This window comes from Etheostoma cragini, chromosome 19, assembly GCF_013103735.1.
Source record: "Etheostoma cragini isolate CJK2018 chromosome 19, CSU_Ecrag_1.0, whole genome shotgun sequence".
NCBI lineage: Eukaryota > Metazoa > Chordata > Actinopteri > Perciformes > Percidae > Etheostoma > Etheostoma cragini.
Window position 1 is genome coordinate 6,127,576 of NC_048425.1, and position 27,180 is coordinate 6,154,755.

The 27,180-nt window shown below is 40.5% G+C and overlaps 2 protein-coding genes across 8 annotated transcripts in view; both read left to right on the forward strand.

The window, feature by feature from the left end:
* The window catches only part of efs (embryonal Fyn-associated substrate), a 20,451-nt gene extending 7,365 nt beyond the window's left edge, over positions 1–13,086 (forward strand). The window contains exon 8 of the transcript XR_004654547.1: positions 12,813–13,086. The gene's annotated coding sequence lies outside the window, so the exon portion shown is untranslated. The remainder of the gene's footprint in view (positions 1–12,812) is intronic.
* Positions 2,724–26,725, forward strand: acin1b (apoptotic chromatin condensation inducer 1b). 7 transcript variants are annotated; one of them, XM_034856571.1, is made up of 18 exons: positions 2,724–2,896; positions 5,189–5,254; positions 5,559–5,670; positions 6,017–6,090; positions 6,326–7,381; positions 7,412–7,780; positions 8,157–8,239; positions 14,180–14,300; positions 18,584–18,629; positions 19,328–19,473; positions 20,903–21,049; positions 21,250–21,418; positions 21,583–21,728; positions 22,825–22,932; positions 24,576–24,683; positions 25,170–25,527; positions 25,881–25,981; positions 26,083–26,725. In XM_034856571.1, the coding sequence occupies exons 1-18, from the start codon at positions 2,762–2,764 to the stop codon at positions 26,401–26,403; spliced, it is 3,666 nt and encodes a 1,221-aa protein (XP_034712462.1). In that variant the 5' UTR covers positions 2,724–2,761; the 3' UTR covers positions 26,404–26,725. The 7 variants fall into 7 exon arrangements, with proteins under 7 accessions (XP_034712462.1, XP_034712463.1, XP_034712457.1 ...); XM_034856572.1 differs by having other exon boundaries at positions 6,326–6,934; positions 7,025–7,780; XM_034856566.1 differs by having other exon boundaries at positions 6,326–7,780.
* The last annotated feature ends 455 nt before the right edge of the window (positions 26,726–27,180 follow it).

Below are 27,180 nucleotides of genomic sequence, written 5' to 3' on the forward strand. Positions count from 1 at the left end.
GTGTGTGTGTGTGTGTGTGTGTGTGGCTTTGTTTATAAACTGACCTTCCCAGCTTTGATGCCACGTCTTTTTGAGTGTTAACTTATTGAATATTTTCGAAGCTCCTCCATGGCTTTGAGTGTCCATGCGGACTGTTTTTCTTGGAAGCTTTGCTTTATTATGTTTGCCCTATTTTCTTTCACTCACTTGATAGCAGTTTTCCTTCCTTCCTCTATTTATTTAGCCATCCCCCTCATTCCAAAAATAGCCCTGAAGGAGGCCTCACATCCTGGTTCTGACCTACTTTTAACTTGAAGGGCCTTTTGTTCATTCTGAAGCTTTTGAAGCACATATTAAGTGTTTTGGGCAGACTTCCTAAACCCTATACCATTTCTTCCATTCATAACCTGTGCAAGTATGTGTTGTGTTTGTGGAGTACCCATTTCTACTAGAACTGTAGTACAGCTTGTAATCCACTCAATGAGGATAACAAGTAACATCTCTGTCTGCGTTCATGCAGTTGTACACACCTCTTGAAGAAAATTAAGAATCCTGTCTGAAAGAGAGAGAGATCATATTTGAGTGAGTAATAATAGTTGGGTGAGAAATTGCTAAATACTGTTCTTTCACACGGTCATGTGATAGCCTGGAAATGGATAAGGAACCTGTTGACCAAGCTCACCTGTCTTGGCATGTCTTGTTATGATCTGCATTCTTACTTTTTTTTTTTTTTTTTACTTTCTTTGTTTTTCATGTTCATACGATGCTTACCCCTGTCAACATTTCTCATATCTGCTTTGATAGTTTCAAGTCAGGTAGAAACTAAGGCTGGGTTTTCTACATATATAGTAAATTAATCTATAATGTAAAGCACAGCAGTGGAATATCACTGTACTGAACATCATTTAAATTATTTTACACTTATGAAGCCATATGAAGATATATTTTGACAATTATTACTGTTGTGGTATTGATCATAACTACAGTGGTGCTCATAAGTTTATAAACTCATGTTAAAGTTGACTGAGGAGGAAAAAAAAATTTCTTTAGGAAAGTAATGCCTTAATTTTGAAAAATCCAGCCTTTTAAGGATACCAATTTTCTCTGTGAATGGAAAAATAAATAAATACATGTTCTTCCTTAAAACGCAGGGGGCATAATGAAGTACACCCCTGTGTTAAATTCCCATAGAGGCGAGCAGCTTTTTTATTTTTAAAGGCCAGTTATTTCATGGATCCAAGATACTATGCATCCTGATAAAGTTCCTTTGGCCTTGTGGAATTAAAATAGCCCCCCCACATCATCACATACCCTTCACCATAAATAAAGATTGGCATGGGGTACTTTCCAAAAAATCATCTCTCAATGCAAATCAAACCACTTATTAGGCTAACTGAAATAATTAAGGCATTACGATCAATTTCCCAAAGATGTTTTTTGTTTTTTTTCCTAATTGTTTTGTCAACTTTAGCATAGGTTCATAAACTTATGAGCACCACTGTATATCGTGCAGCCTTAGTAGAAACTGAGAAAGGAAGCACAACTTGTTTTGTTGTTTTGCAATTAAAAGGGACGGGGGGAATTTTGCATTTTAAATCCAAAAAAACACACAGTACCTGCTTTTCATGTCAGAACATTGTATTACTGTCTGACCTCTGCCATTTTCATTTATACTAGTTACATTTAAAATGTTGGTCTGCGCACAAACAGCAATATGTTGAATCTAAAGCTGTGGTGGAACATAAAGTAGATTTTTTTTTTTTTTTTTTATATTTACACTACACATCTCAACTTTACAAAGGTGCTCTACAAAAGTTGGATACTAATACTTACTAGTGTTATGATCTGTTTTCTGTGTTGTCAGCCATATTGCTTAATCTTGCAATCAATTTTACTTTTCAGATCCAAATCCGTATCGGGGCATGGCATAATCATTTTTTCAGTTTAAATCATTTTTTTTTTTTTAGATAAACTGTATTCCTGTTTCTACATCCTCTCTGCTGCATTGCCACCTTGTGGGTGTTTGACGTATTAATTCATGAATACCTGCCTGCCAGATCTGGCATGGCATATGAACGAAGAGAGCATGATCGCAAGTTACCTTTAGCAGTATATTTAATACTGTCAATATTTATGTTCTTTGCTTTCCAGTTTGCATGGCTTTAATTTGAATAGATTTATATATGAACATCCTTCACCATGGGGTGATTTTACTGGGTAATTTACAATGAACATTTTATTTCTTTTGAAAAATGTTCAGTTACAATTCAAAGATATGGCTGTTTTTTTCTTTAGTACAAGGACGTTATTTACACTATGCGAACTCATTTGAGTCTTTAATCTGTATTTGCTGAGGTGTAGAAGTGAATATATGACTTTTCTCCCACAGTAATACACCTCTTTACTTTTAACACTACATTTGATGCCTGTCTTGGATTCTTGTTCAGAATGCACAAATGCATCTTTTACAATTAAACGTGTTTGAATTATTGATTGCAGTATTAATCTGTCAAAAGAAAAATGTGTCTGCAGCATGTCTCTATTGTCCGTGCCAAAAATAATTGGTCACTTTTAAGCCAGAGTTTGCTTACAACCTCTTAAATGCAAAAGTATTAAAATGATGTCTCTTGGGGCCTAAATTGGCCTAATAATTGATTACAACTGTCCCTGTAATGATATGTGATTCGGAAAAAAACGAGCTTTTCCGGAAACTGCCGAGTTGTGACGCTGAGCAGCAGCCGTAGCGACGCTTGTTGGAGTTTCGACAAGCGGAGGGAGCAAAATGGCGGACGAAGATATTACGCTTGATGGAAAACCTCTACAATCGCTTAGAGTCGCGGATTTGAAAGCTGCTTTGGAGCAAAGAAACCTTCCCAAGAGTGGACAGAAAAACACACTCTTGAAACGACTGAAAGGGGTAAGTTTTCGCTCATGTTAGGGACGCCTGTCGAGTCTGGCTAAGTTCACCAGGAGGCGAGAGACGGTAGGGGTTAACGTTAGAGGCCGTAACGGTGTAGGCTCGGAAGCGGGAATACATAAATCGCCTAGCGCCCGTAATTACACATCAACAACAGTTTTTGTTTTGTGTTATTTGTAGCGAGCCGTACAACGCAACAGTCCACCGACCGACTTCACAGTTAATTCGTAACTACACTTAGCGCACCGTGTTGCACACAGTTGAACTATGCACCTGTCAACTCGAGGCCTAAGCAAGCCAACAGCCGCACATAGTGTACAGTACATTACCGTGCCCGCGGAATGTGAGTGTATCGGGGCTTACGGGGGCGCGCCTCGCCATGTAAACACACGAGCAATATAATTTGAGGTAAATTTTTTTCAACAATATTGTACTGCACTGTGTGTGTGTGTTTATATATACTGCTGTCAAACAATTAAAATATTTAGTCGTGGTTAATCATACCAATGTCATAATCACACTTTTATATCTGTTCTAAATGTTTCTTGATTTATTTTTTCCCCATAATTTTTTTTCTCATTTTAATGTTCAACATGGAAAAGTTCGGCTTACTTTGTGCAAAAGGTTATTTTTTTTAGTTGAAAACAACATTGGCATATAGCCTACTGTAGTGTTCATTTTCAGTTCTTCCTTGGAGCAAATAATCTCGCACAGTGTAACACTATCCATCAATAAAAGGGTGAAAAAAATACTTTGACGAGGGGGCGGAGAATTTGCATCAGCTGTGTGCTTGGCCATCAACTGGTATTTCAGACCGGACTTGCTACATGGTAGCTCAGTGCACAACAACAAAACACTCAGATAGCGTTGGTCTTGTCAATGGAACCATTTGGCAACTTTTAAAAAATTGAACTTTCCATTCAGAATCTTGTTGGCTTCCATTTTGGCTCTTGTCAGTTGTTTTGTTTCCGGTCTAGCTAGATCCGGTGTGGTGTTGTAGATTTTCTAATGTTACTAGTTGTAGCAACAGCATATGAAAAAAATTACAAAGTTTGCTAGGCCAAAGAGAACGTTAATCTTGTGATAAAAATATTGACGCCGTTAAAATGGGTTTGACGTGGAGTTGCTCAGGGCTCTATCTTGGGGCCAATTCTCTTCTCCCTTTCTTTGCTTTCCCTTGAATACATCTTAAAGAAGCATAGCATCAGTTTCCATTTATATGCAGATAACACACAGATCTACTTGCCTATAAAACGTTAGAGTAATAATTCCCTATAAAAACTGTTATATTATTTTGATTACATTAAAGCCTGGATGGCTTTATACTTTTTACATTTTAATGAATGTAAAACCGAAGTCAGGATATGTAGACCCAGCACTTCTCTTGGCACCTTCCAATTGGACCTGGGTCCCCTGACATTCTAGGTCAAGTCCATGGTGACTAACCTTAGTGTTAAAATGGATAGGGATTTTTCAACTTGAGAAGCAGAAATATTCTGTGGTAAAAGCTACTTTGTTTAACTCAGGGTGCTTTCCAAACTGAAGCCATTTTGATCTTTCACTGATTTTGAGAGGGTTATACATGCTTTTATCACAACTCGTCTAAATTATTGTAATGCTTTACATGTAGGTATATATACGGTATGTATATATATTGATTTGCTCAGTTAACTGTTCTCTATTCATTTAATACTCCAAATTAGGGCATAAATGCTGTTTCAAAACTCCTTCCACATGGCCAGGAATATAATTGTGATTGGAAAATAATTTCTCCTTTATTTATTTTTCATGGCTTAAAATAAATGAGTTCTAAAATATTCTGGAATTATTAATAAGATTAGATTGTAAAAACGGCAGACATGGGGAGAGAGAGGGGAATGACATGCCGTGTTGGACTTAAACAAGGGATGTTGTAATCGGTATGGTAATATACATTTTTTAAATGATAGTAAAGACAATGATAATGCTGATGAAAATATATTCGTACAATAGGTTTACTATAAAGTTACAAGTGTCTGTGACTTCAGTGTAATCCTGATTTGCATACATACACAACACATGCCTGCCTTAGCCCAGGATATGACTGAACCGATCCTTAAAAGTTGTGTTAATGAGGCCGCACTGGTAGAGATGTGATTTACAATTTATTTTCTGGTGGAGAACCACCAGACCGTGTGTTTTATTACAGCTGGCCCTGAATTTATTTAAAAATAAAAGAGATATTAATTTTCCTTGTAATGCAGAATTTTACATTTCGATATATATATTTTTCCCCTTATTTATTCCCTGCAGGCTCTGATGCTGGAAAATCTCCAGAAGTCATCCTCCTCTCACAGTGGGCTGCAGCCCAACTCACAGGTAAGAATAGATTTTAATATTTTATTTAAAAAATGTGTGGAGTATTGTAATAATGCAAAACTTCCGTACATTATTGGCATAAGTTCAAACCCATCGACATTTCCTACAAAGAAGAAAAGAGTTCTTAATAAATTCTTGTTTGAATGTCAAATGTAAAAATTTCATTTTTCTTGTACTTGCAGTACTTCTATCAGGACAGGAGAAATACTTACCATGCAAACAGTCACTGCTGTTGGCTCTGGGAAATCTTTATCGTGCAGATGTTATTATAAATTGCTGTTTTGTATACCTTATTTTGTTGTAGATAGGAGAGGAGATGAGCCAGAATAGCTTCATAAAACAGTACTTGGCTAAACAGCAGGAGCTTCTTCGCCAGAGACTGGAGAGAGAAGCCCAGCAAGAGGAAGAGTCAGATGGTAATACATAAACACAATAACAAATCAGACAATAAACACAGTCCTTTAGCCTAAAGGAACTAGACAATAATTGTGTCTTTCTGTCAATACACACTTTCTCTTCCAGCATTCTTGTTACTTTATGTTGTCCAAAAATCTGTACTCACCTAATTTCTTGTATGGTTGTATGAACTTGCTCATTAATGTGTTACCAGACAACAAAAGTTCCCATAATGACTATTTGAAAAAAGATAAATTCATTTCTCTACGTAATTCATTTAGAAGTTGTCCTAGGTTGGCAACCAGTGGGTGTGTGCCGTAAATCGGTGCTGACCTTTAACCCCTGTCTCGTGTCTCTCTCTGACAGAAAGCCCAGCAGTGCCAGAGGAGGATGAAGACCACTCGGAGGACAATGACAGTTCTTCCTATGTCCCTGACAAGGTCGGTAACCTCCACACACTGAATAGTCAAATGAGGAAAACTAAGGATTTATCTCAAAGAACAGGATAGACTAAGCTGCTAAATATTGATCTGATGAGATTGTGTCAGTTTACACAAAATAATTTTAAGTTTGAATAGTGATCCAAACACATGGGAATCAATGTTACTTGCTTCAAAATGCCTAAACATGTTAATAAATGTATCGAACAAATGTAGTCATTTTGGCTTCTCTCAGACTGACTTCATTAATTTTGCCCAGAAGCATCGCTCCCTACCCCCCACGCCCTCAATGACCAGGGCGGAGGAGAAAGGAGGAAGTGATGCAATGATGGGTCATGGGATGATGGCATGCGGACCTGACATGGGCCCCGTTCCTACCCTCCAACCCCAGGAGTCCATTGAGGTTCCAGGAGCTAGGATGCAGCGAGCCACCTTTCATCAAGGGCATAAGGAGCCACCAGCCCCATCTCCTCCACGTGCCGTAGCTTCCTTGTCAGTGCGCGTCCTGGGCCAGCCTGACCGCCAGGGGCTGCCCCCTGCCGTATCTCGAGCCCAGGAGAAGGAGGGCACTGCACCGATTGAACCAGGATCAGCTCATCCTGTCCTCCATCTTAGCCGTTCTGCTAGGGCCTCAGCAGGAGGTCAAGTCCATGAGGACAGTGCTGACGATGATGACGGTGAGGACGAGAGCGAGAATGATGAGGACTGGGGGCCTGGTCCAGGTGTGGCACCAAGGGGCAACAGAGTACCTCCCCAGCCGCAGCAGATGCCTCCCAGTGTCCCATCAACAGCTGCCAGATCCAAACGCAAGCTTCAGCCTCCCCAGCACATCCCACCACCACAGGTACACCACACACCAATGCAACTGCGCCACCCCACTCCTCCTCCCTCTCCCCCCCCTGACCTGTTTCCCCTACCTGACACTCCCAAACAGAGCCCACCAGACACAGACGACCAAGAGGGAGAAGGCTCTGAGGCTTCACGTGGTCCGAGGGTGCTGCCATTCCCATCTTCCACCATGCAGAGGCAAGACTCTGAGTCAAGCTCTCGTTCCAGCAGCCCTGAGCCCTCTGCGGAGCGCAGGCCAGGGCCTCTTTCTCTGCTCGTACACAAGATGGAGTCAGAGGGGGCCTTCCATGCAGCAGAGGCCACCTCTGCTGTGGATATGTCAGCAGAGACAGCACACTCCACTGCTGGGTCTGGCAGTTCCATTGAATCTCCACTGCTAAGATTGGACAGAAAGAGGCTACTAGAAAACAGAGAGATGGAGGAAGAAAGGCAACTGAAGGAGGAAAAAGAGAGAGAACAACGCCAGAAGCAGGAGAAAGAAAGAAAGAAGATACAAGAACAGGAGCGACAGAAGAAACGCTTGGAAGAAGAGAAGGAAAAAGAGAGGAAACAACTGGAAGAGGATGAGAAACAGCGTCTGAAAGAGGAGCGAGAAAAAGAGAGAAAACACCAGGAAGAAAAAAAAGATAGAAAAAGCCTGGTCGAGGAGAAGACAAGAGAGGAAAAACCGCTGAAGGAGAAGGTAAAGAGACAGGAGACAGCAAACAAAGGCAGGGTGGCTGTAACTGAGGCCCGAGACTCAGGTTCCTCATCAGATTCTGACTCCAAATCAGACTCCTCTTCACGCTCATCACAATCCTCTTCCTCCTCCGGGGATACAACCAGCCATGCCATGCTGAAGGTCAGTGATCAAACTAATGTGGGTGTCAGTCAGTCACTACAACATTGATAGAGCTCTATGAGCGATAGGGATTGTTAATTGGATGTAATGCAGCATCAACCTCTTGAGTGTTACATTTCAAAGTTCACTTCACATTTGCCATGCTAATCGCTGTCTACCAGGTTGACACTTTTTAGGTGCATAGAAATATTAACATGTAGAAGTAATTTTGGACCCAAATTATTGCTGAAGATTGCCTAATTTATTTTTGTTAACAGCATTTCAGCCTTCTTGCGTGTATTTGTTCTGCTTACTTTGAGATGCACTTTAAGGCTAAGTAATCTTTGAGTATAGTGCTATTTGTTTTTCATTGTTTTTACTTGAATAATTTTTACAGAAGGCAGACCAAGGACAAGAAGCAGAGGATGAGAAAAAGACTAACCTGAGTAAAGGGGCAGAGAAACGATACCTTTCAAAAAGGTCTGTATCATCACTAAAATACAGTTAACCTTTTAAACAAGTGGATGCAACACCTTGTACTGTGTGATGTGGCACGTGAATTCCTATAATGTTTTCCACTGATGAGGTCTGCTTTCTTTCAATTGATTCTGCTATTCTCACTATTCCCCTTTCTGGATATCTCAACTTGCTTTTGATTTGCAGGATTAACCTTCAAGAAGATCATAAATTAAATGTGGTGATGAAATCACAAAACACTATATATAGACAACGTGGTCTTAATCACTTGATTTTCTGGATATTAAGAATAATGATTACTAGTGCTGTCAAACGATTAAAATATTTAATCGCGATTAATCACAATAATGTCATAATTAACTCGCAATTGATCACACATTTTTATCTATTCTAAGTGTCCCTGGATTTCTGTTTGTCTCATTGATTTTTCTCACTTTAATGCTCTCATCAAAATGAAAAAGTGGATCGGCTTGCTTTGTGCAAATGTTTTTTTATTGAAAACAACATTGGCATGCAGCCTACTTTAGTGTTCAATCTCATACGTAACGTTCTTCCTTGGAGCAAATAATCTCACACACAGTGAGAGATACAGTGACTGTCCATCAATAAAAGGTTGAAAAAAATACTTTGATGAGGGGGCGGAGAATTCGCATCAGCTGTGTGCTTGGCCATCAAGTGGTATTTCATTGATCGTTGATTGGTCACACCACAAGTTTGGGAATAGTTTACTACTATATATTAATTGTCAGCATATAAAGGCATAACAAATATATGTTACATTTAAAAAACAGTGGTCACGAACATGTGTTGTCAGCCAAGATCTCTTAAACATGAATCGGTTGTAAACTGCTTTCCCACTCACCGCTCAGGGGTGTTGGGAAGGGGACTAATTACACAGGGCCCTCATGTGAGGAGGGCCCATTGTGACCTAAGCCTGCATAGAATCCATCACCTGCGGTCGGCGCCCAATGTATGCAGGTTATATTTGGGTCTGACTTGATCAAAACTTGCTCTGACATCATGCACACGTGGGCAACGATAACCTCACAGGATCAAAGCCGCTGTATGTTTTAGAGCCAGACGCCGCAGTTGCTTTCCAGCGACTGCAAGACCCAGGGCATGATGGGAAACGCCTGGGTCTCAGCTGAACAGTTGATTGGTTCAGAATCGACTCAAAACGATGATTTTTATTGTCTGATTTGAAGGCTTATTCAGTTAACTGAACACAGGTTGTGTGGCTGATGGTGACGTTTATTATTTAGAGAGACTAAATACATTCAGATTACAGAGACTCTGTTGAATGTTGACAGCTGCAACAAATTGCCTGTAGAGAATTTGAACAGCCACTCTGTCATAGTAAAAACAACTGGATACTGCGTACAAGCTGATATATGTGTCTGATCAAATTTTTATGAATTGAAATCGGACCTAATAAGATGTGAGTGTTTATGTGACTTCCTGTTCAAACGAAAGGCTGCTGGAAACGGGTGGAAACTGCCCGACTTGTTCCCGTCCACTTTACAGGCGAGGCACAGTTTCTGTGGAATGAGCCTATAGCTGTGGATATGGGGAGGGGCCCATAGAGAATGCCTGTATACAGGGCCCAGAATGTTGTGCTACTCCCCTGCGCCTAATTATAGTAGGTTGTATTTCTTGTCAGGCGTTCAGTGTGGCAGTCTTACAAGCGGTATGGCTGCTGCTGTTTTTCTTTTGAGAAAAGAACATTTCGTCTTTTTCGTGTAATCTCCATTTGTTGCTGGCAGCAGAAAACGTTATTTCATTCAGCGCAGTTTCTTGCATAATCAATATTTTTTAGGTTACATTTCTGAATGCGACACGTTTGAGCAGCTAACATATCTTTTATTTTGGAAATCTTTGACCGGAAGAGAGTTTGTAGTTACTCTGGCAGACTTGACGCTGGTCTCGCTAGCCAACATGGCCGTCATGCATGCATTGCATCCTTGATACCGACGCAGTGCACGGCTAATCAGCAGGAGAAACAACCGCGACCGGATTTTTTTTTTATTTCGCGTCCCCGATTTCAACCCACGCCTGACCGGAATAATCGTTAGTGTCTGATTATTATTTTCTGTCCCCGTGGGTTTCCTTTCAAGGCCGGCCATAATGCTGTCCGAAGGCAACAAAAACGGGTAAGAGTGAGCTAACGTTAGAGGGCGACTCAAGGCTTTAGGTTGATGGTTTTACTTTTACACCCCTTATTTATAACGCTACATAAGCCTGTCTCAGTCTGTCGTGTCCTACCGGGAAACCGGCTGTACATTACGCTGGTGGTTAGCTAGCATCTCCTTTCCTGGCTGTTAAAAATCATGTCATCAGTTCACATTGGCCTGGTTATGAGCGTGTTGCATGTTCGTCCATGTGAGGAAGACCGGGGTTGGGACCGTCGGTGAGAATCTTTTGTTAAGTGACGAGCCAAGGAGAATCTTTTTGTTGGGGGGAAGGGGGTCTCCTTTCTATGATTTGTGCCTAAAATAGCTTCACACTGGAGGAGCACATTGATAAATAAATAATGGGCTCAGATTTCATGGTGGGATGACGAGTCATGCAGACTGTGATTTCTCCCCTTCTCTCTCTTTCCTCTTGACCTCAACATTTTCTGACATGCCAGGTGGCAAAAATATAGTTTTTAAAATAAGTATTTTAGAATATACGTTTTCTTATGTATGCCGTCCTCATGTTGACCATTAAGGCTCATTTATGGCCACACTATACATGCATCTTGTTGTCTAGCCTACAGAAGACTATATATTTTTATTTTTTGGTTTGTGTGGCTGTAGCAGTTAATGATCTCACTGTTGTCAAGGGAGATCATTAAAGCAGGCATCTGTTAGTTGTACAGTCAGTGTGAATAGACCCTTATGCTGTGATATAATTCTCCCAGCTGGCACCAGCACTCTCATCCCCTGGGACTACTTGTCTGCTTTATGAGTCCAGTTTGATGATTAGGACATAATTTGAGTAATTCTACTAAGTTACAATGAATGGGATTTGGTGCCTCAGGTCACACCACACTCGCAGTAACTTTTTGTCAGGTTTTTGAGAAGTTTAACTTTAAGTAATGGATTTATTTTGTGATATACAGTATATCTCAATATTGTTACTTAGATTCCAGCTGTTCTTCAATGTGCTTCTTTATTTCAGCCCAGTCATATAGATACAACGCTGTTTGAAATGAAAGGCATCAAGGGTGTTATTTGAAAATAAAAAGCCAAGCATCGTGTATGCTCACAGTTAGTCACTCATTCATCTTTCTTTCAGGCATCATTACATCACCTCGTCCTGGCTTTTCCTTCTTTCCTGATTCTGACGGATTGTATTTCTAGGTGACATCTGTCTCCTTCTATAGCTTGTGCAGGTGTGCCTCTGCCCTTCCCTAAGAGTAACCTAGACGTTGACATCCACACCTCGGGCAAAATGAGGAAAGCTAGTGTGGAGTAGAGAGGGGGAAATGCTGTCCTTTTGCCTACACTCCTCACTGCCAGTGACTAATTTCCAGAGGAAGAGGTTGAACAGGTCTTCTAACACTTTGGGTAAATTTCAGTGTTACAGAGACTTACAGGCCCTCCTCTTAAAGAAACTAAGCAAACAACCATGCTACTTGTCATGAAGAAATAGAAAAGCTGAGATTTGGTTATCTGAGCTGGCTGTGTGATTATTAGTAAGTTAGAGATTTTTTCTTCTTCTTTACAGTTGCTGTTTGAGCCAGAAAGATTCTTCCAAGGATTAATTTGGGCACTTTAATCTTGGATGCCACTTAAATAATGGCTGCAACAATTTGTCAATTAATCATTTAAGAAATTAGTCGATCGTCAGAAAAAACATTTTTTCAAGCAAACATGCCCTTGCTCTACTTTCTCAAATGCAATATTTTGCTGCTTTTCCTTGTCTTGATAGGAAAGTGAACAGTATTGGGGTTTTGTGATGTGCCCTTTTTTTTTTTTTTTTAGCACTTTCTGATGTTTTATTGACCAAACGTTTAATCTATTAAGCTAGAAAACAATCAGCAGATTAAAAACAGAAAAGCAATACTCTCATCACAAGCGCTACTAAATATGGTCCTTTTTGAAAATGACTGTTGCTGCTTTTAATTCAGGAATCTTCTGCAATATCTGAGAAAACATTTAAGACCAAACTGGCTGCAGAGATTGGTATTGGCACCTGGGATTCACTGTCACTGCCAAACATTTTTTTTGTTTGATACTTTTCAGAATTGAGAAGTATTTTTAACATAGATAACAATGAAATGCACTGCAGATCATCCTGTAAGGAATCAAACGATAGAGGAGACTGTGCACTGGAGTAGAGAGAAGGATGTGATTCTCCCACCTACAGGGTGCTGCCTCTGTGCCTCTGTCATCACATGGAGGCAGTGGAGGAGACTTTGGATATCACTGCTAGGGGAGGTTGAGGGAGTAGCTAAAAATGTAATGATGACATCTGCTTGGTTTTGTCTTAGATAACAGACATATAATCAAATAACATGTAGAGAAGCTTTCGGCGGTCTGAGGTCTGACTCATAGTAACTACAAAGCGTGACTTTTATTAGCGGAGTTAGATTTGTTTGGATTTTGTTTCAATAATGACCCAGCATGGATCAGATGAAGACCAGACACATGGAGTCAGCTGTGAGTGTGTCTTGGACTATGAGTTAGTTTGAGGAGTGTTTGTGACCCTGGGTGTCCGTTAACTGGTGAGTTATTCATAGCAAGAGTGACCCAGATCACTGGCCCCTAGCACCCTGCCTCTGACTCTTCAGTGTTTTTTTTCTGTCTTACCCTACACATCATTTGGTCTCCTCTCAGACTAAACCTCACATTGGCCAATCTCTAGAGCTGAGCTTGAAGGCAGCCTTTATTTTCTTACTCCAGATTGGCTTTAATTAGGGCTGAAACGTATTGTTTTCTTTATTTAAGCTGCTAATTGTTTTCGTGATTTTTGTTCGGTCTATAATAGTGAAACATGCCCATTATAATGTTGTAAGCTCCAGATGATGTCATCAATTTGTTTGTCTGACCCAAACACCCAAAACCTAAATGGGTATTATCACAGAAAACATTGCAAAGCATCAAAATCTCAGTCAAGATGCTGGAGCTGGATCATGATGTTGGGTAATTTTGTATTTAAAAATTACATAAATAATGAATCCATTATCAAAATAGATTTTTTTTAATTGTCTATTAACTAATCAATTAATTAGTAATTTTAGCTATATCTTTAATATTTAAAGTAGTGATGCATGTGGAGCAGCACTGCTTTGTGTTGTTTCTAACATATTAATCTCTCAGAATTAACATGAAGAACTTATTTACAAACCCAGTCAGACTAGTTAGTCAGTTTGAATCATTCTTAGTATTTTTTTCATTGATCCAGAAGCAATAAATTAAGGGAACTATTTTATTATTCAGAATCTAAGGTTGTGTAATACATATTTTTTTAAAGCATGATCAAATAAAACCTAATTAAAATGTTAAAAACTAAAGAAAATCAGAAAGACAAGTCACGATACTGGTATTTCTTTCAACATAACAGTCACACCTACTGTGCTGCCGAGCCTTGACATTGCATCGAGTGAGGGTATGACTGGTCATTATCAATGACTTTTAACAATATAACTTGTATGCGTTTAAGTTATGCTTCACTTTAGCTGAAGGAAACTGTTGTTTGCCTCATAGAAGAAAGATAATTTTACTCTGTGATTTATAATTTGAAATGTCAACTGCCAAAACATAACTTTTAGTAATTCAGAAGTTGTGTCATAGATGGATTTAGCAAAAGTAGCACAAAGGCAAAGATAACAAGCTTATCACCAGGTGAAAATTGTTAATACCAGACAGTCTTACTGATCAATATTGACCCCTAACTCTCAAACAGTATTTACAGTCAAATCCTGTTTTCCCACCCGCCCTCCTCTTCCTTCTGCAGGGAGGTGTCAGAGCCCAGCGCAGCTGCCGTCACCGAGGTGGAACCAGAGTCTGAGAGCTCCATGGCCCAGCAGCCACCTTCTGGGGCTGAGCCAGAGAACAGCGAGGGCCCTCTGGAGGAGGTAAGGTCACTGAGAGGGTGGGGATGCCTGGGTCTTTGCTCACTCTCTCACTAACCCGCAGCTTCATTCATACAAAAGCATGTGTAGTTGGCACCACGAGTTAATAAGGCTACTTAAAACCAACACAACCCCAACCTTTTTTACAACCATTATTTCCCTTGACTCCTGTGGAGATTTTATTCTTTTGATTCGGGCTATGGATGTAGTTTGTGTCCTTTTTAATCTCTTAAATGCTCATCAGATTACTCTATTGGTTTTTTTTTTTTACAAATGACCATTGGTGAACAAACTGGGGTTGAGTTGGGTCCTGGGGTAAAGAGAAATGAACTAATCCCTTTCATCTGCGTTTAATGCAACTAATATTTCATGACTTAGATGATCTCTCACACACTTGCCTTGTCTGTTTAGTACCTGCTGAAGGATGTTGATTCTGCTGGAATGCAAGTAGTCATGGTAATAGTATATTAAATTGTGTGTGTGTGAGTGTGAAAGTGTAAGAGAATTGATCATTTACTAGTTATCCTGCAGGCATGCTCTTCAGCCACCTGATCAAATGCTTTTGATCAGTCTGCCTTAGTCAGCTCAAGTTCTTGCATATGGAGTCCTTATATTGGACCAGTGTATTGTATTTTATGGTATCAAAATCAGTTTCAACCTAATTATACCATTGAGAATAGTTTCTGGAGCTCTTTCAGAAGCGTCTGTTAGATGTGGCCTTCAGCCTTTACTACTTACACTGTTGAAACCAGATGCCTACAACCATACATTACATTACATTTTAGGTATTGAGGTTGAGAGAATCTAATTTAGATTTACTTGTGAGTTGCTAAGCAATGTAAAGTTATTATCAGCAAGTATATTTTTTTCTTTTTTTACTGTTTTCGTTCTCCCTCCTTGGGTTTGCATGAGTAATGGACCCTGATAGTGTGTGTAGAGATGCATCAGGTCTTGTTTCTGCTGTTTCTTTCACCCTTTTTCATTCTCTCTGCTCTCTTGCCCACTCCTTTTCACCCTGCCTCTCTATCTTCCTCTTTTACTGTCTCTTTTCCCCCTCTTTGTCCACTTTCTTTCCATCTTTTGCCTTTGTATCCCATCATGAACGCTTTTCTCTTACAATATATATTTCTGGTGTGATTGCTGTTTAAAACCCCATTGATTGCTTTGTTATGAAGGTGCCCATGCCTCTTCCATTGCCCCTAATGGTACCTGCTGCGTACTACTACTACCACCACCAACACCTCCTCCACTCCTCCTCCTACTCCTACATCTCCTGTCCCGCAATGCCCAAGTGCGTCGCTGATACCAGAATTAGGCCCAGAGTCTGCAACCCCATCGCACTGAAAAGCATGAGCCTGCAAGGCCTCCCCTGTAGCCCTCCAGTGATGTGCTGAGCCAGCAGGAACTGGAGCTTGCAAACCACCACCGATAGAAGTGGCAGTCATGGTAACTGCAGCAGCACACAGTTGCCATGGTAACCCAGCCTCAGGGGTTGGAAGCCTGCTTACTGATCTGAACTGGACTGGACTGTTCTGTGGTGATGAATGGTGGCGTACCTATCTGCCATTTTAAGCATCATAAGTCCATCCTCTGAGTTGCCCTCCGACATCCATGCCTCTGTCCTTCAAAAGCCAGATGCAGCTTAGACAAAACTCTTCAGCACTCCAGTTTTGTATTTACTTCTACCGCTAATCCCACACTGCCCCCTGCTTGTGGGGTGGAGTAATGACTTTGGACTGAGATCCCCTGCAATAACCCATACAGTGATCAGGGCTTGAGCGTTTATATGATCACTGTCTGGGGTTTTGAGATTTAGAACACTGAGCAACTGAAATGTTCTGCTTGGATGTGATGATTATGGGACTTGTGTTTGAAAAGACCTACAGTATCTGTGACATGATGATATGGATATTTACTGAGACTTTGAGAGATCTTAATCCTCTACCTTGACAAGCTGGTCAGCCTTTGAAAGTGAATTCAATTTCTCAACTGTTCATGTAAGTTCTGTCACCATGCTCAAAGTTGCCATCCATAAGAACTGTTCCCCTGAACTCTGCACCAGTTCTAATGTAACAGAGACTTTTAAAGGACTCGGTTCCAAGGACGAGTGATCTGACCCACATTATGCTCCAAGATTGTTTTTTTGGGCTTGTGTGACATTGATCGTGCAGTGAGCTGGATATACTCAACAAGTCATCACCCCCCTTCCTCTGCTGCCACACTGTCCGTGATCTCAATTGTAACTCTGTGGATTTTTCACCACGACGTCATGATATCCTGCCTCTCCTGTGGACTTGACAGATGGACCACTGCAGTTGTTGTTCTTCGCTACACCCACAACTTGACCCTTGCATCTCGTGTGATTTCATGTGAGTGCAGAGGCACTCGTGTCAGCAAATATTGTCACGATGTCCATCAACCCTCTCATTTTGAATTCTTCCGTGGATTATAATTTAACAAAGACATATCTGGATTACTTTTGTCCACCTTCATCCCACTGAAAAGACCTTACACCTGAGTTGTCAAATCACAAAACAAAACTCATGAACTGGACAGCATGTTCTGGCTGCTTAAAAACAGGAACTTATCCAGACAACAGACACTTTAAAGGACAACCTGTTAACGTTTTGACATTTCAGATACCGGTCACAAAGGCTGTCAGGACTTTGCTTTGGATATTATGGACAAATATGACAGTTAAAGACAATAATTTCAACCATTCAAAATGGATTTTTTTTTTCTTTCTTTTTTACTTGCAAGATGTAACTCATAGATCATGGACTTTATCAAAGTATGCATCAACCCCCACCCCGTCAGAATCCATCACAAAGTAATTTGAAACTCTTGGCTTCCCAAAAGACTGAAATGTGACTTTTTAATCAGCAGTCAATCAAGAAAATTCATCCCCAGTCCCATTCAAGAAAAAAGTCCAATCCAGTGATCAGTTCCTGCCTGGTGGCAAATCTGCACACTCAAATCGAGCCCCGCCCTCACTCCTCTGCCTTCTCTGATTGGATCCTTGTTGCCTAGATACAGTACACACTGTCGTGCGGTTGGGCCATAGTCGAGCCAGTAAGGAATCAGGTGTCAAATGGTACCAGGAAATGACTTGTGATTATTCCTCTATTTAAAAATGTTTACAATTGTAAAGGATTAACTGTCAAAAGAAAAACAAAACAAAACTTTCCTCCACATCTTCTGTGTAAATAAGAGGAGATCCTTTATTTCATCCTCATAATTTAGTGCTCATTTTTGAACTGTCACGTGTGACATACATTGCTGGTATAGAGTTGTGTTCTATTGAACATGTTACATTTTCACGGTGAATTTAAACTGCAATACTGAAAGTCTTGCTGACAGATTTTTGACTTTTCGACACTCAGTTCTCCACCTCTGCTGCACAGAACTCAGCACTAACAACGTTCAACATTGTCAGTCCACTACAATACTTGAGTGAACTACATGCCGTAGTTTTGATGGTAAATGAGCACCACACAGAAATTATTCTAGAGCTACTTAGGACTGATCTGCCACTATACCATAATTTGTGTGTTGAAAGCCCCGTTCGCACAGAATTAGTATTACAGTGGATTTTGCCAATAAAATGGTAAAGTAGAATTTGTCAAAACACTAGATAATAATAGTGCTGTAATTATTACTGGTTTGGTATGTAAAATAAGTCACAGACATATGCGCTCTTGATGCGTTATTGGTAATATTGAAATCATCCCCACCTCCTCCAGTTAAAAATGGGATGGGAATCTTGTAGAGTGACAGGATACCCTCAAACACACTGACAGATACGTTGCCTGTCTCTCTTTCCTCTCTACTCTCAGAGTCCTCTGATGGACATTATCTTGTAATAATTTGGAGCAGTAAGATACGACCCAGTTTGAGTTTCACACAGGCCTACTCCTGTCCTAATGCACATGATGTACTTGCTTTGTCCTTAGAGTCTAACACAGACACACTTACTCATGCACACAGACACACACACACACACATACACAGAAAGGGAGTAGTACAATGATTTATCGCAGTGTCTTTGAGCAGAGGTGGAAGGCCGAAATGTGTCTGGAGTCTCTCTATCGACCAGCAACTATCCATAATGTGGTACAATTGGAACCCCCAGCCCTCTTGTTACTTTAACCCCCCACTCCTCCTCCACTTTTTCTGTTTCACCTCCTCTCTGTTGTTGCCTGTTTGGGTTTTGACTCTTGGTTCTCATCTCGCCCCGCACCCCTGGGGTTTCTGTATGTTCTCTTTCTGTCTCCCCCCCTTTCTAGAGCACCACTCCTAAGGCTTTTGCTGCTCGCAAGATATCCTTGACAAGTGAGTATACCAGTTACATCGTTTGCACAAGAATGAAAAAGAAAATAACCGACATGTAGCATTTAAAACCTTTGTGCAGAATTATGTTTTAAAGCTGCTGATTAAAGTTTTTGACCTAAAACAAACAGAAAACTGTCTAAGAAAAAATCTAAATTTGGCGGTAGATTAAAATGAATTTAAACTCTTTGTGGTCTGTAATGTTGATAGAAATAGGATTACACCAGTGTTATCCTTCTGCGCGGAAATGCTGTGTTGCCGTAATACTGCGGAAACGCTGATAAACAAAACTTTAATTAATTTGCTGGTTTGGACAACAAAGCTACAGTATTTCCTGCTATTTCAATCAGCGAGGACTTGGTTCGTTCTTGTGGCTCCAGTCACATTGCCATACATATGCTCACTATATTTATCTACTGCATGGTTCCTTTATTTTTCACCGGTTACAAAATGTCTCAGAACATGTAACAACATGTTGAATTTTGTTATAATATTTACCAATATTTGGAAATATTAACTTAAATAAGTTAAGCATACAGTTCCATTTATAAACTCTGTAAACTTTAATTACTTACTGGCACTCATGGCAAAACTACTAACTACAAAAAATTATTTTGTGAGAAGGGAGAAAATCATCCATCTGGGAGTGCATTCCCTCTCTCAATGATGAACTGCGTTTTTGTTTTTTTACTCCTCTGCAGGCAGTAAGACGTCTCCTGCCACCACAGATGGAGGAGCAGGTGAGCCCGAGATGGGAACTGCAGCAGGGAGGAAGAGGCGATGGGGCTCCAGCACAGCAGTCACTGCTAAGAAACCATCCATCATCATCACCACTGACTCACTGAAGGTACTGGCACAGCGTAGAGACCAGGAACAGCTGTCCATGCAGGCTTAGGAAAATGTATTTTTAATGAGTTTACTTATTTTAGCTGTGGTAACATTTTTTGAATGGAGATGATATTTTGGCCAATATTTAATTATTTTTTTCAGGCCAGAAAACAGACCAAAGCTTCTGAGTTAATAAGGACTTCACTCTTTAAGATCCACCAAGTTCTGTGAAAGATTAATTGTAAAAAGTTATGTTAAACATTTGAGTCTTGTTTCCCAGGGCACATGAAATTGTTAATCCGGCCCTGCTTGGTGTGATAATGTAATGTTAGTATTGCAGTGTTTCCTCTAGATTTTTTTTCTTCTTTTCTTTCAACAGGCTTATTTCCTAATGTAAGCTACCTACTGTTACCTTGAAACCATCCAGACGGTACCGTACGTACCTGAAACTGGGGATTTAACAGCACTGCTCTTTTTACACACTGTTTAACAACAAAACACTGAGTGAACATTACTAGTTACGTAGCTAGTAGCCCACTACAAGGTTAAGGACGGCCTTATATAATATTTACACTTCTGTATTCCAGATACATGTAGATGTCTTGGCAATGAAATACTTTTTTTTTATTAATATAGGTTATGTTTCAGGCAGTCTTTTGGGTTAAAATGGAATTACAGGTTTAATTCACTGTCTCAGATTTTGATCAAACCTTGTATTCATCAAAAATGTGACCCAAAACCCAGGCCTGTAAAATATTTCTGTTCAAATCCTATGTCTTCTTATGTTCAGACCTTGAAATTACTAAGTTAGAGAGAGAGAGAGACCCAACTTACAACAGGTTAGATAGCAAGCAAGGTCTACTTAGACAGTGATACATTTTGAAAATAAAACTTGGTTTGCTTAAATATCTGATCCTTCTGCTATTCCGAAATAGAAAGCAGAAAGTGAGGGACATCCAGCGGCACCGGAACTATCCTGTAAATTAACCGTTATCGATATAGACTACATCTTCCCTAAATCCGAAAATGTATTTCCTGTAATAATGTTTATTATATATATATATATATCTATCAACTCAATTGTGAGATGTGGGAAATTTGGAGGTTTTATTAAAACAAATCATTTACATTTGTCTTTGAAGGTCCTCAGTCATCCATGTTTTCCAGATAAACTCAAGGGCATCTGGACTTTGTTAAATTTGCTCTAAATACGTTTTGTCTCATCCGAGAGCCTTCCTTAGTTCTTCAAAACAAAGCACCTCAACCAATTCCCGTTGCCCTTCAGTTTAACCATTGTCTGGAGATTTACATAAGACCAACCTTTGCAAAGTGACTGAGGGAAAACAAAACCGCTATCCATCATTCTTGCACTGTATCAGCTAACAGATGTAGTCCAAACATTCAACTATTATCCTCCCGCATCTACTGTCTGTCTTTCTACTCTTCAGTCATTGATTCCAGACATCAAAGTGAACCAGGAGGCAGTGGTGGAGCTGCACCCAGAGGAACTGCAAATGTCTGGGGACGAGGAGTGTCTGGACACCAGCCGGGGCGACCAGGACAAAGGCCTGAAGATTCGACGAACCGTCACACAGGTCAGAAGAGGCATTCTATTTCAATGCTGTCAGATGAAACCGTAATTGCAAATACTGATTAAACTTCAGGTTTCTGTTTGTACATCTACCATGCCACATCATTATAATGGATGCAGAGAAGCTCGAGAAATGTTCCCTCAGTCTTTTGTCAGTGGTTTTGAATTGTCACATTACTGTTTTTTCCACCTGTTATTCCTCAGGTTGTTCCAGGTGACCAGGAAAACGGACAGACAAATGAAGAGGAAGAAGTGGATAAAACTGAGAAAGAAAAACAACGTAGGCCCTCTAGAGACAAAAGGAAGAACAGCGTTTCTGAGGAAGCCTCTGAAACAAAGACATCTGTCAAGCTTGAAGGAGAGGCAAAGAAAGGTGAACTGCCTCACTGTGGGTTTATAATTGCTGTAGATTGTTGGGTACAAATCTCTTTGATGCCTTCTCTTTTCCATGATCCCTCTGGCAGTACTTTATTCTAGGAGGGGGTGGGGTATGTAATCAAGGGCACTCTTATCACCTCTTCATCATCTTTCCCTCAGTTACCCCCAGCGACAGTCTGGTGCGTCGCTCCATAAGTCAACAGAAGTCTGGCGTGTCCGTCACTATCGATGACCCCATCCGCGCAACCAGGCAGCCCTCGCCGCCTCACGGCAAAGTCTCAAATATCATCCATGTGACCAACCTGGTGGGTTTTTAATTCATTGCATTACATAACAAGGCATGCAGGAAGTACAGTAAAAAGGTGTTGTTGGAGCTTTTAACTTCCCCCACAAACTAAAAAAATGTAGGGGGAAATAATTGGACAGCAAAAGCCAGCCGTTCCAAATCTACCCTCCAACTTTTTCATGAATGAAGCATAATGTGTTGATGCCAGTGGAAACCACATATTCCTCATTCCCATAATTAGAGTCAGGAACACTTACCCAGGTATTATGGCTGTAGTCAAGTATCACCTTAGGTTTGGGCACACTGCATGACTAAACAGACTATGACAAGACTAGACATTACACATTTAATGACTAGCATTTGCAGATTTTTTTAAACTTGCGTCACAGAAGCTAGACTGAAAGTTACACGTGGATCAAAGACTACCAGATATCTAATGCCACCTAGCCTCACTAATCTCCGAAAAACAGGAGCTCTCAGACTACAGGAACACAACGCCCAAACAAACAAGACTAAAAGTTTATAGCTCTTCTGTGTGACTGTAATCGTCATTTTGTTTACCTGAAAACTATACTGATGAATTGGATGGATTTAAAGTACAACTTTGCTGTTTGATTGATAGAAACCAACTAGAATTCTTTTCAAGGGCATTATTTTATAGAGGTATCATGTCACGAAGTGTTGGACAAATTGAAATTATGACCCATTAGTGGTGCTACATAAAATGTCAGGGGGTGCACAAAGTCGTTCTCTGTGAAATATGAATATGTATACAACATTTCATAGCACTCCATTCACTAATTGTAGAGACCATCATCATTGTTGTCATCATTTTCACAGCTAAACTATTGGATGTTGAGCATTTCTCTCTCCACACATTTTGTAGCTGATTCTCATTGGCAGTCTTCATTCATATTAACGTCGTCAAGACTTTATATTCAGAGATGTTCCATGGTCAAATGAAACTTGAAGCACTTTGGATATAATCACACTGTCTGTAATCTTGATACACAAAAAGATCATCTCAGCTGAGCTGTTTATATTAATTTCTCTTGTCTCCCCTTGCTTTACTGTCTTGATCTTGATTGAGCTATGCTCCTTGTGTATCCCAAAAGGTGCGGCCCTTCACCCTAGGCCAACTTAAAGAGCTGCTGATGAGGACGGGCAGCATGGTGGAAGAGGGCTTCTGGATTGACAAAATCAAGTCTCATTGCTATGTCACAGTGAGTACCAATGACCAGCATTTTTACATTGTGTGTGAACCCTTGTGTCCAACCCAGTGTGTTAACCAGCTGTTTGTGCAATTTGTCAGGAATCAATCCAGTTGCCAAGACTTGTGTTTTATACACAGTGTCCACCACACAGTACGTGAGGGTAGGAGCATTGTGAGGGGTGAACTAACCTTGTTTTCTGCTATTCAAGTGGAGTGTGAGGCAGTAAATATTGTGCGTTTTTGCAAGACATATTTGAGCTGATGAACCTATACAAGCCTGGCTTCAGCCAGCCACTAATAATTATATACTGTGTATATAAATTATGGATGTAACGGCAAACCACATTAAAAATGTGAACGGTAACAATTACTGTTTTCATTTAAAATATCCTTATCGCGGTGGATTACCACGGTGTGGAAATCTGTGTTTGATCCATCTCCGCTTCATCAGAGGTCCCTGAAGTAGCCGTGCAGGCGCACTGCGTAATCTACGACATGCATTTCTTTCTTGAAGTTGGAATCATGTCGTAAGGAAGCGATGACAGCACCTCAGGACATTTATCAGCCACATCTCTCTGAGATGATTGACAATTCCGTGACGAGAGTCATCGCTTTGATCTCTTGTCTTGGACTTTTTTATATCATTCCTTTTCCGTTTTGGATTTGTTGAAGTTATGACCGTGGCCCAGAACGTATGTTAAATCTATTCTGTAGCTTGCTAAGCTGTCATGGGTTTTACTGCCACGTTATCGGTGTAAACGTTACCTACGTTTATTCATATCTTCTATGACACACTTAGCCTGTGTTACAACATGACATGTATTACTTATGCAGCCACATGTTAATATTCAGGTTGTGTTTGCTATCAACGTGCAATAGCCAGTAAATAGACCAGCACGCTTAGCTATTAAAGGTGTATTACATTGTGTGCGCCGTTATGGATATGTGTGCTGTAATAGATGTGGCTTACTCTCGGTTTGTGTTATTGAGCAATATGTAACATTTATGTTAATTACATTAGCTACTAGCATATTGTTATATGCTGGTGGCTATAACATTTAGTTTTGGTGAATAATGTTCATAGTAAGTCAAATTATTATTTGCTTATATTTCAGAACCACATCCAACTTTACATGTAATGTCAAATACAACTTTATAGTTAACTTCATGTTCAAGTTGTAAAAAAAGCTTCCTGGATCTCAAAGTCAGACATCTCTGGTTCAAGTTCTCACCCTAAAGCAGACAAGTGGTCACTATAACCGTGAGGTTACATTTTCATACCGTTACAGCCCTAATAAATAAATAAATAAATATATATGTATATACTATAACACCAATAAAGAGTAAATAAAAAATAAATAAATTGCTAAATAAACACCAGTATTAGTCAATTGCTGATCATTTAAATCAAGTATCAAATTAAAACCTAGCTATATGTCACTCTTTCTAAATCACACCAAGCATTATATGTTCTGTTAAAAAAGGTTTTCATATTGGCACATATATCAGAAAACAGAAATACCAATAGATGCCAATGTAGCTAATAATATTTCTGGGATAGGCCAATGATATATTGGTCTAGCTTTAATAACTACACATAAAAAGGATTATTTTCACCCTGATAACCTTTTTCCTCCTCTCCTGTCCTCATAGTACTCTACAACAGAGGAGGCTGTCGCCACCAGAGCTGCCCTCCACGGATTCAAATGGCCTCCAAGCAATCCCAAGGTCCTCTGTGTCGATTTCTGTGAGCAGGATGAGGTAATGCACACCTGAAATGTCAATGTTATATACTGACGGGAAAAAAAGAGGAATCACCGTGGTTTGTTTATTAGTCTGTTATTGGAGCAACAAAATAATACAAAAAAAGAAAAAAACAAGATTATGAGAGTATTTGACTTTTTTTTTTTCTTGTTTACATGCCTAGGCCTGTTAAATAGGTTTACAATGACCTATTCTAAGGTCAGGAGTAAATAGAATATAAAAAAACATTTGATTGAATTGAACATTTGTTTACTTAAAGCTTTGATTACTAAAGGGTTTGCTTGGCTCTACTACATCATACAAATGAAGGAGAATGCATCAAGCAGTTAAAAGCAGACTGTAGGTGGATTGTTATTGCGATCATAATGTCCCTCCGCTGCCTGCTGGAGAGGACAGGTTTTAACGTTAGCACGACTGGCAACAACGGTCAAAATTTAACAACCTTGCTTTTGTCTCCTTGTTTTTACGTTTTTCTTTCTGCAGCTGGATGTTCACAAAGGCATCCTGAAGCTAAAAAGGGAGGAGGACCATGTTGCCCTGCCAGGTGGTCCTCAAAACCGGCTGCCCCCTCTGATGCCTGAGGGAGACAGGAACAGAGACCGAGACAGGGACAGAGATCTAGAACGGGACCGTGGCGTGGTCGGAGTGCGGGATCTGTGGGCGGAGCGGGAGAGAGAAATGGAGCGTCGTGAACGAGCCCGGGGCGAGCGGGAATGGGACCGGGATAAAGTCCGGGAATTTGCCAGGCCGGGAGAGGACGGACAGCGTTCTCGATCCAGAGACAGAGAGAGGAGGAGGAGGGAGAGGGCCAAGAGCAAGGAGAAGAAGACTGATAAGAAGGGTAACTCAAATCTCTGTGATTAAATAGAACCCAAAAGAGTCATGTTGTGATTACGATTTACAATATTTTATTTTTTCATCCTCTATATAGATGCACTTCCCTACAAAATCACTGTGGTAGTTGAGAACGATTTATTATTTCCAAATAGAGCTATTTATTTCATCTTTTAAAAGTTAATTTTTCTTTTTACATATTGCAAAAGGAAAAATATCGCAATGTTAGATTTTTTTCTAATATTGATTTTTTTTTCTAATATTGTGCAAGACCAAATAGTGAGGGTGGATATGCGTAATGTTTGCTGTAATAATTTAGTTAACTGTTTGAAGAAATTCACCCTTCTCTGTTTCCGATAACAGAGAAAGGAGATGAGCCTCCTGTAAAACTGCTAGACGACTTGTTCCTGAAGACCAAAGCTGCTCCATGTATATACTGGCTTCCCCTCTCTGAGGAGCAGGTTGGTCGCCTACACACTTATAAACACACGTATACAATTTTGTGTCATAATGAGTAGTTTCGACTTAATTTCATCCGACTAAACTGCTTTGTGTCCACAAGGCGGCACAGAGGCTGTTGGACCGCACAGAGCGGCAAAAGGAGCGTGAACGGAGGCGCAAGGAGCAGCAAGAGGAGGAGGAGAAGAAGCGAGAAGAGGAAAAGAAAGAGCGGCTGAAGGGTCGGGAGAAGGACACCAGCGTGGTAGTGAGCGCTGGAGCAGCCCCGCGAGGAGCTGACAGAGACCGAGAGAGGGACCGCGGCCGAGACAGAGAGGGGGACAAGAAGAGGGACAACAACTACCGGCCCAGACGACCCTCTGTAGGCGCTGGCAGTGGACGCCGCTCTCGCAGCCGTAGCAACCCAAGAGATAGACGCCGCTGAGGGCCTAGTGGCTGCAGGGAAAGCGAGAGAGGGAGGGACGCAGCGTAGCTAGGGACACTGCAGACAGGAAGTCTTGGGAGGGAGTGTTTTCACTTGGAGATTTTTTTTTTTGCCTCAAGTTCAGGACTTGTCTGCTCCTCGCTCCCTGTCCCATCGTGCTTTAATTCATCCACTTTGACGCCAGCGTTGTCTTCCACACACTTCTGCCATTTCTCCCCCCTCCCCTCCCCCCCTACCTCACCTTGTCCATGTCAATTTACACAGAAAATGTTGACGACATGTTTTGTTAATAGTAAAATTACGTTTAATCTAGCTCCTATCCCCTCTGGATCAGGAAGCAGAGGGTTGTGGTTTTTTTGGCTCGCCTCAGCATTTTGTCCCACTGAGGTTTGAGAGCTCGCCTCTTTATTTTAGTTCTGCGGGTGCACAGTTCCTTCCTCCTCAGAGCCCTGTAATAAAACCAGTCCAAAATAGAGCCCTGACCGTCAAATATTTTCTAGGATCAGTTTTAGTGTTCTACACGTAAGCATTTTTTTTTTTATATATATAAATATACATGAATACATTTAAAGGCAGTCTTTGTCGAAGTGAGGATTTTGTTTTGTTAAGTTTTATGAATCATGTTCATTTTTCTCAGCCTTGGAAGGTTGTTTGTTACAGCAGGTGGTTTGTGAGAGTAATAACCTTCATCTCCTTCTCCCACGAAGATGCTACTGGTACTGGTAGTCTCAACACTGTAACCTAGAAAAGTGTGTGATAGGAAGAGACGTGATGTGT